The following is a 17,689-nucleotide window of genomic DNA, read 5'->3' on the forward strand; positions in this document are numbered from 1 at the left end:
CCTTGCTTTTACTTCATTAAACTGAGCGACAGTATTACCCAGAAAAAAGGAAAATGTCAAAGGCTGAAATATTTACCAACAACTTCTTATTTTTCCTTAGACAATATTTTTCAGATTTGTAACAGTGAATCTGACCTCCCTTCAGGTAAAATAAATTACTACAAAGTTATTTAAGGTATCAGAAGATTGACACTGATTTTCCTTTAAATGCTGAAAACAAACTTTACATAAAAACCTCATTTTTTTATATTAAGTATTTTTGTTGAAGCAGAATGTAAAAACCAAAGAAGTTTCTGTAATGTACAAACCAGTATTAAAGAGCAAGAAATAAAAACATAAATTACAAAAACAAACAATCCAACAATTACATTTCCATTATTTCTGAGAACAGTTCCCATCAGTAGCTTTTCATTAGTTTCCGTCACAAAACGACAGTAATTCCCAAAACGCATTCTGTTTTTTTTCTGAGTGATGAAATATTTACAGCTATATACACCGTTAACACACCAGCACTGAGAACCTGAGGCTACAGCCTGACACACGACAAATAGAGCTGAGCCTTTCCGCTAGGCGTTAGGTTTCCAGGATTCAGCTCAATCAGTGAAGGTGGAGTCCAGTGAGGACTTTTAGGTGGGGGAATCTGTTCTGTTTTACATCCAAAGCCAGGTACAAAAAGTAAACGTTCAATCACAAAGGTTTGGTTCAAAGAGTTGACTGATGGCGTCTCAGGAACTTCTATTAAACAGGTTTATAAAAACATTCCTCTCCAAAAGCATCTCATCAAGTGCTTTTTAAAACTGGAAAGACATTCATCAGTTTATGTCACACGGATTATTTCAGAGCAACAGTAGCAATCAATGAATACACCTAGAATCAGGGCTCTTAAAAAATTGACAGAAGGAGGAGAATGTGCTGTGCTTTAAACATGAGGCTGTACGGACCTGATTAATCAAAATCCCTTCAATGTTTCACAAACCCTGCATTCCCAAATTTCATATTTACATGAAAGCAAAAATGGCGTGAGCCCTGCTGAACATTGCTCATCTGTGTCTGCAACGTCGCGCTCGCTTTGCTGGGCAGTGGTCAGCAGGAGGAGGCACTGATCTTCTCTGAGACCTCGGGGTCCGACTTTGCTACCAGGAAACGCAGGCGACCCCCTCCAAGACGGATCAGATCCACCGCGCTGTCGGGGCCACAAACGGTAGGGAGGAGAAAAGAGTCTGGTTACATGAAGCTCAGCAGAGACAGAGGGAATATAACAGGACATCACTTTGTGAGCTTAAACCAATCAATCGCTTAAGAGGTTGACACCAGAGTAAGATCAACACTGAGGGGAGACGGCTCGCTCTGTCATCACAATTACCCGCCGCTATCGTGCTCACACATCAGATCCTTTTTTACCTCTGGTAGTCCGCTCCAATCAGACTGGTTCCGTTCACTGCCAGGATGCGGTCTCCTATCCTCAGCCTGCCGTCGGATGCAGCTGGCCCGTCTGGTATAAGGGTCCGGATGTAAATGCCAGGAGCATTAAGGGGGGTGTGCTGCCAAAAATGTGGAGCATGACGAGATGATTATGCTACAGTTTGGCTAAATACATGGCGCACAGACAGTATTGTTTACCAGAAGGAAGAACACATCAAATTGGTTTTGATTTGCGCCTAAAAAGGAATAATGTTCACTGATATGTATAACCCTTTTCCATTGATGATTTACATCTTAGATAATTTCTTGTTTTAAAATGCAAATATTACAATTTTAAAGCTGATTAGGACTGTGATATTTTAAATTTATTTTAAAATGACAAGTAGCTGTAAAGTAATTTTACCTTGTATAACAATAGCAAAACCTCTTACTCTAAACACTATGAAAGCCTTCAATTTAAGGACATTTATCCAGTAGATAAATTCTAATATTTTGATCAATGCACCTATTAGACATCTACATGCTAAACAGTTATGGGACGCATGCTAGGAAAAACCTTTCCATGTTTTACCATCCTGTTTAAATGTGAATTGTGCTTTGGTCTAATTACATTAAGACTGAATGTTTTGGCGACTGGTGGGTTAAAAGGAGAATTATATAGAAAAGCAGCATTGCTTACTGTAGTGCTGTGACTGTATTCCTACATTATAAAAGCCTTGATAGACTGTGTGGCATCAAGTAATATTTCAAATACCTAGTTTAACCAGGGAACTACAACAAAATCAGTAGTTGCTGTGTCACTGATCTGAAACTTAAGACCAGACCAAAACAGACCTGATTCACCAGGTGGAAAAAGTCAACCTTCTTCCAAAGCCTCTTTATAAAGCATGTTAATCTTGTATAAAAGATGTTGAACTTTTTGAGATTTTAAAGTATAGGTTGTGCTGTATTAAAAAGAATGGTACTAAAGCTGTGGTCATTTGTTAGATCTCGATATAAATTGGCTTCCTTTATGAAGTTGCTTCATTCTCTATTGTAAAATTAAGCTACTGCAATTAGAAAAATAAATTGAAGGGTTTTTGCACACCTGATCAATTCTAAGATGGCGTGGCGGACGGCTGCCTTGGTGTGTTGGTGTGCACTCTTGTTTTTCTTCCCATCTGCTACCAGCCTTATCAACAAGGCCCAGAGACTCCTGTAACACTGACACTGCCTCTCTCCCTCCCCTGTTCAGGACCTACAAGCTATACCAAGGTAGCATCTCCAGACCTCATATGTTACATTAACGCACAGTCTACTGTGTATATAGTATATAGTATGTTTTATATTGTATATAGCTTTAGATTCAGTATTCTGTATATATATCTAATTTGTCTGTATCATCAACACCAAGTAAAATTCCTTGTAAGTGCAAACCTACAATAAACTTGATTCTGAGGTGCTCAAAAAATGTATACTGGCTCACTTTTTGCATGAAAGGTCTGCAGCATTTCTAAGGGATTCAACTGTAAACATGCTATAAAATCAACTGTACACTATAATGATATGGTGTTCTAAAATTTGATAAGTTTTAATGATCAGATATTGGATTCCTGAACATGGGGGAACAGCTTATGTTAGGGAACTTACCAGGCCATCTATGAGTCCCATTCCCAGTCCGTAGGGTCCCTTGTCGAGTTCCACTACAAACACCCCACATAAGTCATCAGCAAGGGAGGGAGCGCCAGGGGAGGAGACAGGGAAAGGAAACTCACACCCACTAATACATCCTGCAGAGGATACAAACATCCAAAGGCACAAAAACACACAAACAGGGGTTTGCTGTGGGGTTGGACAAACATAACACATCCTACTGTACAGAGGACAACCATGCAGCTGTGTAGCTAATGACAAACATGCTTCAAGTCTAGAGGTCTCTTCTCTTTTGCACTGATCACACACACATGGTGTGCTACAGCATGCAGAGGTTACCACAGCTGAAATCAATACGAGGATGGGATAAAGTTTAGGCTTTGGGTTTGAAGATGGAGTGAGGAAAGGGCCATTGATAATAAACCTGCTTTACTAAGGGGTTATTTGGAAGAACAGCTGGTGATGTAAATCAGGATCTCAACATCACACTACAGGGTAGGTGCAGAACATAAAAGTCAAGAAATCTTAGAGAAATACTGAAACTAATAATCTTTTACCCATATGTTTAACAACAGACAGAAACATAATATATCTGAATGAATTGTTTGTTTGTTGAGGACAGTGGTCATAATACTGCACCTTATTTCTTGGCTTATCACTTTACCCATCATAAGTTACAAATGTTCTATTTTGTTGGGGAAACCACCAGGTCCACACTTCTTAAGTTTGAATAAGATCAAAGTCAAGGTGTATTTGCTCATTATTGGCCACTAGAGGGAGACATATCACAAATGCAGCGATGGAAATGAATCTCATCTGATGTGTTAAGATTTATCTTTCCAGCTCAGTTCCAGGTAATACACTAAGTTTATTTTGAAGGTGATCAGGCACTGACTTATCGTCAAAGAGCAAAATTATACAGAGGCTTCATAGAAAGTGTTTTATAGAGCTAGCTCAGGTGACCCAAACCCTGTGTCTGAATCTAGATTACATTTTAGTTTTCTTGGACCCATTATATACGCATAAGTCATCTAGCTTTAATTTAATTAATAAAATATTGAATATACGTTATAAAATAGTTAAATTAATTAATCTAAGTTAATAATCATATATATAATCTATATTCAGGCTATAACTTATAAAAATGTTTGAACCAAAATTCCACTAAAAGAATCTATATAAATGTTCAGATCCATTATTATGAAGCATTCAGCTTCTTGCCATAAATTAGACCCATTATGGCTTTTATCACATTACTGTTCTAATCACAGCTGTTTCTTTCAGAATCGCAGATCCCACTTGCATTAAAAAAGGGCATTACTGTAATGTCTACGTGTGAAAACAAAAATGCAATATAAAGTTAGCAAACAGCTATTCAGGGACACACTGTGCTGAACTTCCTCTTAGTAACTTGACTTGATCGTTTACCATACACCACAGTTTTAGTGTGTTTTATTGGAACTTTAACATATGGACAAAAACGAGAAAAATCTTCAGGTGGAAGGAAAATGAAACAAAGGTTTCAAAAATATATTTTACAAAATAAAACCTGAAATGTAAGCGATGTATATATTTAGCTTCTTGTCCCTCCCTGTTTGTGTTTTAATCTCACTGCATACACAGCTGGCCTCAGTTTCTCTAGAGATGACTGAATCCTAAAGGAGAAGTATAAATCAGAATTGACAATTAAACATTACAAACTTTAAACATCTAATGGAGCATTGCTAAGTTCATCATGTGACATTGAAGAAGTATTCACAACTCCTTACTTACAAAACATGGCTGCTCACTTAAACAACCTGAGCACCGCATTCACTATTGTGTAACAGGGTGTTGGCAGGATTATGCTGTGGTCAGCTGATCAGGTTTCATGTCAATTAGATCAAACCAATTGTTTGGATGGGTGGACGGACGAACGGATGAACAAGAACTTTAACAGAAAACGTGTTAAACACTTGAGTCAGGGTCTCACACTCCAGGAGGACAATAACCTACAGAAAATTATATGTCCTATTACAATTGAAATGTTAACATCAGAGACAATCGATGATAGAATAGTCTAGGAAAGTCTAATCAAATCTTTACAATCTGTAGCAAGACTTTGAAAACAGCTTTACATATGCTGTGAGTTTGATGTTTTTGAAAAGGACAAATGATTGAAAGGGTTTTTTCTTAAGACGTTTTATTCTCGATTTAAATACACTCCCATTGCTAAAAGCTTTATAAATGCTTAAGGTGGTTCTGCAAAATACTAACTCAGGAAGTCTCGACAAATGTAACTATTTATAATCTGTAAGTTTTGAAAACCCTTTTTTCCTTTCCTTCCACTTGAAAATGTAGTATTTTATATTGGTGGAAAACATTACATTCCAATAAAATACATAACATTATCTGGCAAAATGAAGAAAGTTGTTCCAGGGGTGTAAATAGTTTTGAATGGAAATGTGCCACTGTAATTTTACCTTCAAGTCCATTTGCGATGAGTCCGTTTGTCTTTTTACATTCTGCGATCATTCTGCCTGAGCAGCCGTTGGCTTGAATGCTAGAGCTGAGGATGGGGCCAGGCACTCCGCCCCCTCCACCATCTGGGTATAGGGGGGTGTTGGGTGGGGTCAGGAGGCAGGATGTGTCTGGATTTGCTGTCCGAGGATGGTGAATGGTCCCGTTCCTTCTGAGGCTGTGGGTTTGTGGCTGGCCCGGGGGTCTGTCTCGTCCTCTCTCCTCTGCGGTCACCTCGTCCCCAGCCCCCCCAGACCGGGGGCTGCTGTGGGCTGGAGGAAGCAGCTCCCTCTGTGTTGTGAAGAGAATGAAAGACTTTAGAGGACAAAGTTAATAGAATGACGGATGCAATTGAGTTTCAGGTCTTAACACTGATGCAGAGCTCACGTTGTTTCTAAAACTAAGCTGTCAGTTGATATGATTAGTTTCAATTTATAATCTTTTTATTTAGAAAGCTTCCCCCTGGTATATCTGTGAGTATGTGGGTCTCTTGTGTGTAAATATTAGGGTGCCGTAACACTGAAGATTATGGGCTAGTCAGCCATTCCCACTAATTAGACATCCTGAAGGCTAATCAGATTAACTATGATTTAATCGTGTCTCGGTTTGTGTGAGTGAGTCAGGGTTGGCCGGAGTAGAAGGTTTTGTCTTTTAGTTGTGGGATTATGAAGAATTTCAAGAACCGCAGCTGCTGAGCCACATGACGTGGATTAGTGTGAGGCGTGCGTACCCGTGAATTTTTTTTTTCTGACCTGAACGTCCGGCCAATCGGCTGTATTGGTTCCATTGGACTGTGTTTGCACACAGGGAGCACTGGTGTGAGTTTGAGGCTTGGTCCGCAGCCCCCACAGGTAGTGACGGACGTAGAGCAGCTGTCTGTAGATGCTATCCTCATCACACTCGCTGTCCAGGTCCACTCGGAACCCTGAGCTCGGCAGGACGATTGGCGGGTGGTTCTCGAAGCTCTCCAGGAGGTCAACTGATCACACAGATGATTTCATAGCATCAAGCTCTAAATAATCCATAACTGATAAATTTAGCTTTAAGTTAATCATTATTTACTACAATTTTTGTAATTATTCTTACTATAATCTTTGTTCTGACCAAAACTGATTTAAGAAATTTATGAAGAGGACCAGAGTTCAAACTTGAATCTGATTAAAGGAGTTAAAGATAAGGATGATAGCAAGTTGGGCTTCCTAAATGAAAGACCTGAAGCTTGTCATCTAAGATAAATCAATGACATACTAGAAGAAACATGCAAAAAAGGTGGTTTTATGTCATTCATTATTTAATCCACACACCTGATCTGTATATATAGGCTTCATCCTCACTACTGGGCTGCCATACAGGGACAGGGCCTATCTCTGCTGTAAGCTGGTACTGTGTTAGAATCCTGTGGAGCTGGACTGGTTTCAGAGATGGGTGCTCACTGGACAACACTCTCCAACTCAACTGTAGATGAAGCAAAGGAAAAAAAACTAAATGAAGCGACCATAGCAGATAATTGTTAGTAAAACTTTTGGTGGACTTCAAAGAATAGAAGTGAAATTCCCATAATGATGCTGACTTGTTTAGGAATAAAAGTGATACATCGACGTACAGTAGGTATGTTTGTGTTGGTCACCTGAGTGAGCTGCTGTGGGGGCATAGCCACTATAGCGACAGTACTGTTGAGTTTGGTGAAGAACTTTTCAGCCAGATGTCCAAGACCAGATTTTGTTGCCCACTCCATGACCATTCGCAAACACGCCTGAATCTGCAGTGCCTTGGAGCGCTGGAACCAACCCCGGGCTGGACCTGTGCACACAAAAACACACGCACTGGTCTCATTGGTGGGTTATTTACAACAGTATGGCAAATCCTGTGTCAGAGAAAAGCATGATCAAACACACACTGTGCGCTTATGTGAATGTATGTCTTACTGTGTTTTCTTTCACGAAAATACCGACATAAATCTTTAATTATGTTCTGACTGAAGTAGGTGAACAGTAACAACACCCACTAACTGCTTGCAGAATATAAATGCGGTACCGCAGACTAGCTCGGCTGACTGCATAGCAAACCAGCTCCAGTCTGCATCCCTGCCCCGGCAGTCCCTCCTTTTTTTTATGCAATCAAAGAACTGGGAGAAAGCTTTGTGATAATCTAACCAAGAGATAACATTAAATCTAACATGTAAGATGCATGCATCTTGTGTAATAGTTTCGCAAATTGCATTTAGCTTTCTTCATCTAATGTGCTTCTGAAATCATCAGAAGCACAACGTTATACAGATGACCAACCACTATCATAGTGGTCTGGATTTTCAGATGTTGGCCCACAAAACATCTTCTAACTTCTATCTTATTGCATTTTAGGTTAGACATGATCTTTTATCCAGGCGGTTGGGGTCATTGTGGCATTCAATTAGGAAACAGTGCCTTCTTTTGCTGATATTCAATTACGTTCGTCTTTGGAAAAAACATAAAGAGGACCCACATTTACTGGAAGGGCGATATTTGCAACTTATGGCCCAGTTTATCTTGAAGTTCTCCCAGGAGGAAGTGGAGAGTGTTGCTACCAAGTGTTGCCAAGTTATGGAGATGTACTGATTTAGCTTCTGCAACTGATTTTTAATTTTCTTTGATCTACACATTTTTAGACATTCTGATTACGAAATAACAAATTGTTGGTTGATAAGTTCAAAGGTGGACAAATGATGAGTACATTCTGTCAACAAATAAATGTTTTGGTGAATGGCCTAATTAAAAGCAGATTTTATAAAATGCTGTGTTGTGTTGGATGATGAGAAATCATTAAGCAATTTTTAAAATATTTTTATTTTACTTGTCGTTTAATTTTCTGCTCACCTCTCAGTCACCAGAACCTTGATCTCCAAACTGGTAAAGTTTAATGCCATTTCTGTGACTGAACACTGTCTGACAAGCGTGGGAAGTCATAGGCCTATATGGCATTATCAAAGCCGTAATTATGTAGATTTGCAAATCTTCTTAACGCATGCTCGCTTACGCACAGGTGGAATGCCTCATGTTTATGAGGATCCTTTATGCAGTTAACTCAAATTAAGATCTTTTGTTCAATCTGATGAGGCGCACTCGTAGGAGCTCACGGTGGGAAGAAAAATTAAGAGAATTTTACAACAACAATACAAAAATGTTGCAAGACTCCCAATGTCTCTACAATGCATAGTGGATGGATAGATGGACTGGACGTATTGAATAGATTGGATGGATGGACAGATTGATGTACGGGTTATTTTAACCCCCCAAAAAAACTTGTTCAGTAATTTATATTACTTGAAGTGCAGCTACTTAGTTAAAACAACCTATTTTGGACATACATGAATGTAGCAAGTTTCTGAACTTTTATTAGAAAGACATCTGGTAACATCTGTCCTCATCTAAACTAATTCCAGACAAAACAGTTTAATAGACCATGGTAATTATAGCTCTTCAAAGGATAGGAATCTTTTCCTCTCCATCTCTACTATATATGGAAACACTGAGGATATACATCAGGCTCTTACATTTTTATTAACATAGGCTTTACCATCACTGCATTAGGCATAGTTTTATAAAGAGTTTTACAGGTTAACAATAAATACTATTACTTATATGGCATCTTTAAGAGTTTTTCGCTATGGCAGGCTGAGTGTTCACACTCTATAAACTACATATTTAAGTTATCTGAGCTCATCACTGTAAAGCTGAATGACAGATGGTTCCCCTCCCTTTAGGAAAACTTGCAGTCTTGGTAAAAGCTGAAAAAGGGTAAATGGCCTGTACTTATATGGTGCTTTTTCAAGTCAGAGGACTTGACCAAAGCACTTTACGCTACATTCAGTCATTCATGCACACACACTCACACACACTGATGATGACAAGCTACATTGTAGCCACAGCTGCCCTGGGGCTCACTGACAGAAGGGAGGCTGCTAGGGCTTGGCAATTAATAGCATTTGCAATATAATTGCAATAAAAACAAAAAAAAACATCAACAACAACATAACTATAACAGCAAGATGAAATATATTGTAAAAGTAGTTCAGTAATGTGCTTTAGTCACGGAGGGTATGGAGCCAGCCAGCAAATTATTGGCAATCCATTTTGAGCACTTCAGGACAGCCAAGCCTGTTTTAGTGAATAAGTACTTCAAGGGCAAATTTCATCAGGTTTCAGAGCAAGAATTAAACAAACAATAATTACATTCCCATAAAGTTTTCAAAAAAATTAATGTGTTTTTGTTGTTGTCAACATGTAAAAAGAACGGAGTGAGCTTTGCTGTCTTCCCTAAAGCTGATAACGTATACTAAAAGTAAATTTAAGTTATGAAAGTAGATAAGTGAGCAGGGATGAATTACTCCTCACGCCCTAAAACAGTGTCACCATCTCAAACCGTGTATTCCTAAAGAATCTTGTACTGTTAGAGTCTTGGTTTCAAAGGAAGAAACAACCCAGGACTGGGACACACAGCACTAATCATGACCTGGTCATAGCATGAACCACAAGCTTAAAACAACTTTACTGACTTCTTTGAAAATATTCAGTTTTACTGTGGTTTTTAATCATTATATATCATTTCTCAGAATAGAATATCTGCTAAATTTTATTGGAATTTTGTTATAATAAACATAAATACATAATACAATAAAATAAACCAAACCAAACCGCTTATGCCAAACTTTCTTGCAAGTTTTTTCTCAGTGCCCGAGCTAAATGAACAACAAAGTACATTGCAATAGGTTTGATTTCCATCCAACCATTAAATGTGTAGCATTAGGATAAAGTGAATTTTTTATGATTAGGGTAGGAAAAGCATGTTGTTGTCAGAATATTGACTGCAGACAAACATATTGAATATGAAGAGGTAGTGTCACAGATGGTATCCTATGAATAATGCATTCTACCGATTATGTTACCTTGCAAGAAAAACATAAATTGTCGTGAAATTTGTTAATTTACAAACCCCTGAAAATAGATCTTGCCAGAAGTCAAAAGATGCATCAGCCTCGATACAGAAATGGGTCGGACCAATGAAATGCAGTGACGTGTATGACGTCAACTTGTCAAACATAGGCGGAAAGCCGATGCGGATCAAAGATGGCTGCGCCACTTTTAGCTGGAATATACTGCATTTCTTTTGGAAAAACAAGCAAAAGTATGAAATTTTTACCTTTTTGGATGGGAACTGGTTGCTGGTTCCTCCCAACCAGATTAGTAAGAGCTCAATTTATCAGTTAACTCTTCTAGTTGTAAAATAAATCTAGAATGTGATATGATACTGCTGCTACTACTGCTGTTATTGGCTTAAAGAACAAATGGAGGCCTGGGTCACTTTATTCATCCAATCAGCTAGAAGAATTGTACTGAATGTCTCTCCCTTTTGCAAACACTTTCAAAAGGAGGCTTTCCATATGGATATGTGTAGTTCAATTTGAATTCTGCACGGTATAAATCTAGCTCGTGACAGGTTAGCCACTATGCACAGTTAAATCCAAACTGGTCAACAAACTGATTATGTGAAGAAAACTGATATTTTTAGCTGTTTGCTTTCTTACATAACTATTGCATAGAAAGCTAAGAATTTCTGGTCACACTAAACAGAGAGGGGGTGCTGATGCTTGAGTGCTTAGGACTATGAATGCAGGTCAGAACTGGAGCAGAATTCTTTTATTTAAAGGGAGCATGAATTTAAGTTTGTTGAATAACAGTTTTTGCCCCAAGCAGTCAGTTAGCTCTGTGGCCCATAACAGACACACTGGGCTTATTCTAGAGTACCACTGAATCTTTTGATAAGGTTCCAGCTGGTTAGGTCACCATGTTACAATGATTCTGTTTAGTTTAGAATTTATGTAAAATACACTAGATTCACATAATGTTTTTATATCATTAAAAAAAGAGGGAAAAAAAAGTATGGTACCTTGTTATATATTTACAGAGTCCTTTGCTGATGGAGTAACCCACCCAAAAATGTACAAAAATGTCAATGATGAACCATTGAACGACAATTAAACTCTAATTAATTTCCATTCAGTTTATTTATATAGCACCAATTTACAACTCGTGTCATCTCAAGGCACTTTACAGAGATGATTCAACCAGATCACACAGTCAGATTCAAAGTTTTAACTTTTTAACTATTTTGGAATCAAAGTTTTCTATCTAAGGAAAACCAGCTTATTGCAACGACTCGTTGACTCGAAGGCATTTCCTCACACCAAGCATGCTTGTAGTGACAGTCGAGAGGAAAAACTTCCTTTTAACAGAAGAAAGCTCCAGGAGAACCAGGCTCAGTGTGAGCGGCCATCTGCTGAGGCCCACTGGGGTTCAAGGAGACAGAAGTAGACATACAGTAACAAGCAGAGATACAAAAGGCAACTGTAAACCAGCTCCACAGGCAGCCCCATCCAGGAAACACACAGCCAGGCAGGCAAGCTCCAATTTCTTAAGATGAAGAGAGCACATCCAGCCACTCAGTCAGAGAAACAGGACTTCACTGAAAAACAGGCCGGTCTCCAACATCTTTAAACAATGGTGTTGATAGCAGCAGCATAGCTGATATTTCTCTCCAGGATGGACACATCAACATACTTTATCATATTATTGGTGTTCTGTGTCTCTTCAGTAAAGCATTAGACACATTCAGATATTTGCCTTTTGAATACACTGCCCAAGACTTCTGTGAAATTCCTCAGTGTAATCCTTAACCTGTTATACCATTACAAATGGTAAATTAATAAATAGGGGGGCAAAGGAAGCAATGCTGCAGTACGGAGGTGCCACTGGGCTGTCTGATTACCATTAGCTTACAAATCAAATGTCTGACGATCAAGCTGTTATGAGATAATCTGTTTAGATGTACATAAAATACATACTGTGTTTAGGTAAAATATATATTCTGTATGTAAAGTATGATGGTAATCTTGAGTTTGATGTTTGCCTGTAGCAGTTATGTCATTGAAACATGAAAACAAAATGAAAGCATGTTGGGGTGACTTTAGGTATTCCCTAAAAGTTGGTAGACTTCATTCTTCATGATGGACTGAACTCAACTCAGTTCTACACATATCAATCTGGCTACTGCCAGGTTACCGTAAAACAAGATTTATTGTGAAATGGTGTTATATAAATAAATGAATCACAATCAGTCAAGGAAGGAGAATCAGGAATATTACATACACACATGGACAAAATTGTGGGTACCCCTCATTTGTCGAAAGAAAACCAACAACGGTCACTGATATAACTTCAATCTGACTATGTTAATAACCGATACAAAAATCCCTGAAAATTAACAAATGATAGGATTTACAACAAAACCACAAAACAGACTTGGACAAAAATGATGGTGGATCTAGAAATGATTGAAAACAATGTGACCAAAGGGACACACTAAATCAAGGTGTGTCCACTAATTAGTATCACTGTGTCTACAATCTTGCAATCAGTCAGTATTCCTGCACATAGGGCTAGAGGGAGTCAATGTTCTGCTTGGTGACATGGTGCAAACCACAATCAACATGGTCCACATGAAGCAAAGGAAGAGTTATCTCAAGAGATTAGAAAGAAACAAATAGACAAGCATGTTAAAGGTAATGACTATAAGAGCCTTTATGAGGAGCTTGATGTTCCTGTGAGTACAGCTGCTCATATTATTCCGAACTTTACGATCCATGGGACCATAGCCAACCTTCTGGGTTTGGTCGCAGGAGGAACACTGATGACAAATCAAAGAGACAGAAAAAAAAATGGTAACAGAAGAGCCCAGGAGAACTTCGAAAGAGATAAAAGGTGAACTTCAAGCTCAAGGAACATCAAGAGTCAGATTGCACCACCAGTCATTGTTTCAAGCCACAGTGGACTTAATGGGAGACATTGTTGAAAACATATAGAAAAGCCAGACTGGAATTTGCCAAACTACATGTTGACAAGCCACAAAGCTTCTGGTAGAATATCCTTTGGACAGATTAGACAAACGTGGAATATTGTTAAAAGGCACATCAGCTCCAAGTTTAGAGGCAAAAAAAAAATGGAGCCTATCAAGAAAATATAATTTTCCCTACTGTGAAACATAAAGGAGCCTCCGTTATGATCTATGGCTGATTTGCTTTAACCTAGTATCTTAAATCTCTGCAGGGTACCATAAAACCTAAAAACCATCAAGCAATTTTAGAGAGAAATGTGTAACTTTTCTATTTTTAATGACTTTTGTCAGATTCAAGTTATTTCTGTAACAATTTAGTGATTTTCTTTTATTAAACAAGAGGCACCAATAAATGAACCAACTGGAAACTTCCTCATAACATGCCTGTGCAAAAGTTGCATACAACAGAAAAATCTTCAGGCAGACAATGGAAGAACTAGAAGCATAATCTGCTGACTGCGCACACATTACTCTTTCAATATTCTACCATATGTTCTGGATGCACACACAGAGACCCCCTCCCTAAGTAATAGGCTTATGTCTGGTTGTACAGTAATCTATGTAAGGATGAAGGACCTCAAAGAAACGAGACGTCCCACAGCCTCTACCAAGGTGTGATAATGCTTTTTAATGTTTTTTTTTTTACGAATGTTTGCAAATGTAAGTGAAATAAATCTATAACACTAAACAATGCTTCCTGCTTTGATCTGGATGTCATATGATGAAAGCTGTGTTTTTAAAAGTATAAGCTATCGTGTTAGCCTTGTGGAGCGCCTGGTGCAAACGTCAGCAATACCTGCTACAAACTCATTCCCTTGTTTCCATGGACACCATCAGCAGCAAAACATCAATGAGTGACAAAAGGGGGGTAAGAAGGAGGGATGGCTGAAGGCAAAAAGGCAGCCAGACAAAGGGAAAGAGAGGAAATGGATTTGGGGATGAGATGGAGGGTGGTGTGGCTCACTACGCAGAAGTATTTCTCCTTCTCTCTTTGCCAGAGACGTGATCTTTCTTGTCTTCACTAGTTAATGAAGATGTATGGCAGAATTCACAGTGCATTCATGTGTGCGTGACAAAAGATGAGGTGAGCTGGCTGGAAATGTTGGAAATCACTGGCGGCAAATTACTGCTTTCTGTATTTAGACCCAGTAATGCACAATTAGCAAGGTCATCATGACAACTCAGCTACATTCCATCCCCTCACACTGCACCCTGCCCTTTTTACACTCGCCTCGATCTAACTCCACCTCTGCTCTTCTTTGTCAAACTCCCTGATGGCCAGATGGAAAGGAGGAAGGAGGAGGAAGCTGAGGAGGAGGGGGGAACAGAATGCAGATAGGAGAAGGGCACAGAGGACAAATCTGTATTAGTCCCTGTCAAAATGCTGACAAGGACAAGAGGGCACATATACTCACTCATACACTAAATGATTGAGCGGACAAGTGAGGGATGTCTAATGAACAGGAAAGTGGGACGAGGGTGGGACTGTGGAGGATATCTGTTTCTCTTACCTTTGTCCATTAACTGGTTAAATAGGGACACGTTGGAGAAGAAGAAGAGGTATGCAAACATCTGAGCCTGGATCTCCGGGTGAACCAGATAGCCATGCAGAAGCTCCTGAGCACTCTGAAACACCTGCACACAAAGAAATCAACTTTCTGTGACATAAATGTCTATGCCAGCCATAGCATATTTAGTTTAATGAATAGTACTGCCAAAACCACTTGAGCTTGTTTATCATGATTAGTGTAGATGGTGGGTTATAGGCACAGATCGGCTACATGTTGGCAATACATACATACAAGGGTTTTTCAGGACCTATTTTTGGCTTTTTGGAGTATAACATTAATTAGTATAACATATGAAATAATTGGATCTTAATACATGTAGCAGTAGAACAGTTTCACACCTTCTCATTTGAACTCAACAAGAACTTCTGTAGAGGATTTTAGGAAGAAAAAAATGGTCATAAAATTAAGACAGTTAGACAACAACAGAGTGTCTGTAGTCAAACACCTCTCTGGATCCAGTGCAAGACAGACCACTACAGAAAAACATTCCTTCCTAAGGCTATCAACATCTAAAAGAACCCCTGAAAAAAAAAGTTGATTTTCCACAACAAAGTATGTTTTCAATTGAACTTAATTCAATTGAACTCCAATCTGTTACACGATTACTTGACTTTGCCTGTTGCCCTGCATGAAATACAGCAATACCTTTGATTTTCCAGATTTTTCCAGTTAACAGTTGCTAAACCAGCAGCGTCACAGTGAAAAAACATCATCCTCGAAGAATATAAACAAGGATGTAGCTCATGGATCGTCAGCCTATTGTGCAAACTAGGGGGTAAAGTCAAGTAAAGTGTTTGTTTTCAGACCTACTCTTTTGCTCTGAGTTTGCATCAACTTTTCATCATTCATACAATAAATCCTATTTAAAAAAATCATAGATAATAGTTTTTTTCTATGCTCAAGAAACTATTTAGTTTTGTTTTGGTGAGTTAGTTTTGTTTTGTTGAGGAGAGCTTTTACTTCTCCCAGTCTACAGGAAGATGAACCAGTGCATACATTTTAAAACATATTACACTTAGAGATTACAACAAGGTTGAACAGTTTAATGAATGCATGTTAGTTAATGTAATTTGTCCTCGTCTGAAGCTGCTCTGGAAGAGGGCTATGACGTTTCTTGAGCTCAATGATGTTGGATGAATAAGAGACTGTAAATATATTTCCAAACATTAACCAGTAATCCTGCTGTAAAAATCAAAATTTAACAGGTTAGATCACTTTTAGTGAATACTAGAGCCCCACCGATAAATCGGTAGGCCGATATATATAAATATGACAAACTTTGATACAAATCAATCCGATACAAAACACGTCCCATTAGCCTGTGTGTTTAAATTTAAGCTGTATGCAGCCACTGGTTTTCATTTTTAAATGCCCATCTCTACAATTGATATCTAATTAGCAGAATACACTAAATGCAAATATATATTAATTCCAGAGAAGAAGCAATGTTTTCTGTCTGAATCAGCAACATTCCTACAGGTATTTTAAAGGAGAGGGGAACTTTGCAGAGTTACTGAATTAATTTATATTAAAAAAAAACACTGCAAATGAAATGCACACAACAAAATGCACTTGGGGAGATTAAAATGGTTTAGGGTAAAAAGAAAAAAAATATATTCACACAGATACAAAGCTGTAAAAGTATCTGCATTAAAAGATCACACTGCCAAGACTCCAGTCTGGATTCATAGGCCAGAATAACAAGAAAGAATAACAGTTTTATCTCCTTTCTACTCACTTGATCTAATGGCGTATCACTCAAGGAATGGTCATATGATCACTTAGATATATATATATATATATATATATATATATATATATATATCATATTTTCAGAATTATAAGCTGCTACTTTTTTTCCCCACGCTTTGAACCAAGCGGCTTATAAAAAGGTTCAGCTTTTCTGTGGATTTTTCCAAACCGTCAGAGGGGGAAGTCAAAGTCTGAATTTAAAGAATAAGAGGCTTTTTTTCATTTATCACAAGAAAATGCCAGCAGCAGGCACAGCGAAGAATTTGACATTTATTTGCCGCATTAAAGCTGCCGAACCAATGAAGAGACTGGCCTCAACTCCTGCAGAGCTGAAATAAAGAGCCGATGAAGCCCCATCTTTCAGTAGAAGCTCTCACTGCTGCGAACCAACAAGCTAATGGGAGCTAGCATTCTTCTACGTTCCTAATCCAGGGGGGATATGTAGACCTCCCCCTACAGGTTTGGTGGGAGACAATTGAGTAGATACCAGCAGATTATAGCCCAATGCGGCTTATATATGTACCTTTCCAGTTTTTTCAAAAAATTTTGTGGGCACGGCTTATATTGTGAGGTGTATATCCAGAACACGTAATTTAAACAGATTTTCTCCCACTTCACCCACTGTAGCTAATGGCAGCCTTCAGGTATTGGTCTTATTGCCATTGGTCTTTAGCTTCATTATGAAATCCAGATTACAGAACTTTATTGTCACATAAACGACTCTGAAATTATAGTTCTATTCAAAAATTTTGATTGTATGATACATTTTTAAGAAAACACTCTTTTGCAAGACATGCTTCAAAAGGAAACAAATAAATGTAGGTTAAACATGTTACTATGTTTGCTATGTATACCGGTAGTTCCTGCAAACAGTTATACAGCTCAAA

The 17,689-nt window shown here is 38.4% G+C and overlaps 1 protein-coding gene across 3 annotated transcripts in view; it reads right to left on the reverse strand.

Annotated features, from left to right (window-relative positions):
* Nucleotides 1-17,689, reverse strand: part of radil (Ras association and DIL domains) — a 53,198-nt gene continuing 35,509 nt past the window's right edge. For 2 of the 3 annotated variants that reach the window (XM_038285323.1, XM_038285321.1), the window contains 8 exons: nucleotides 14,991-15,114; nucleotides 7,181-7,353; nucleotides 6,858-7,008; nucleotides 6,306-6,532; nucleotides 5,517-5,844; nucleotides 3,052-3,191; nucleotides 1,402-1,541; nucleotides 1-1,183 (listed from right to left, as the gene is read on the reverse strand). In XM_038285323.1, coding sequence (XP_038141251.1) covers nucleotides 1,084-1,183; nucleotides 1,402-1,541; nucleotides 3,052-3,191; nucleotides 5,517-5,844; nucleotides 6,306-6,532; nucleotides 6,858-7,008; nucleotides 7,181-7,353; nucleotides 14,991-15,114 — 1,383 coding nt within the window. In that variant the 3' untranslated portion in view covers nucleotides 1-1,083. The remainder of the gene's footprint in view (nucleotides 1,184-1,401; nucleotides 1,542-3,051; nucleotides 3,192-5,516; nucleotides 5,845-6,305; nucleotides 6,533-6,857; nucleotides 7,009-7,180; nucleotides 7,354-14,990; nucleotides 15,115-17,689) is intronic. The other variant, XM_038285322.1, reaches the window with a different exon arrangement.

Source organism: Cyprinodon tularosa, unplaced genomic scaffold (genome assembly GCF_016077235.1).
Source record: "Cyprinodon tularosa strain WSP-4 unplaced genomic scaffold, ASM1607723v1 ctg21, whole genome shotgun sequence".
Classification (NCBI taxonomy): domain Eukaryota; kingdom Metazoa; phylum Chordata; class Actinopteri; order Cyprinodontiformes; family Cyprinodontidae; genus Cyprinodon; species Cyprinodon tularosa.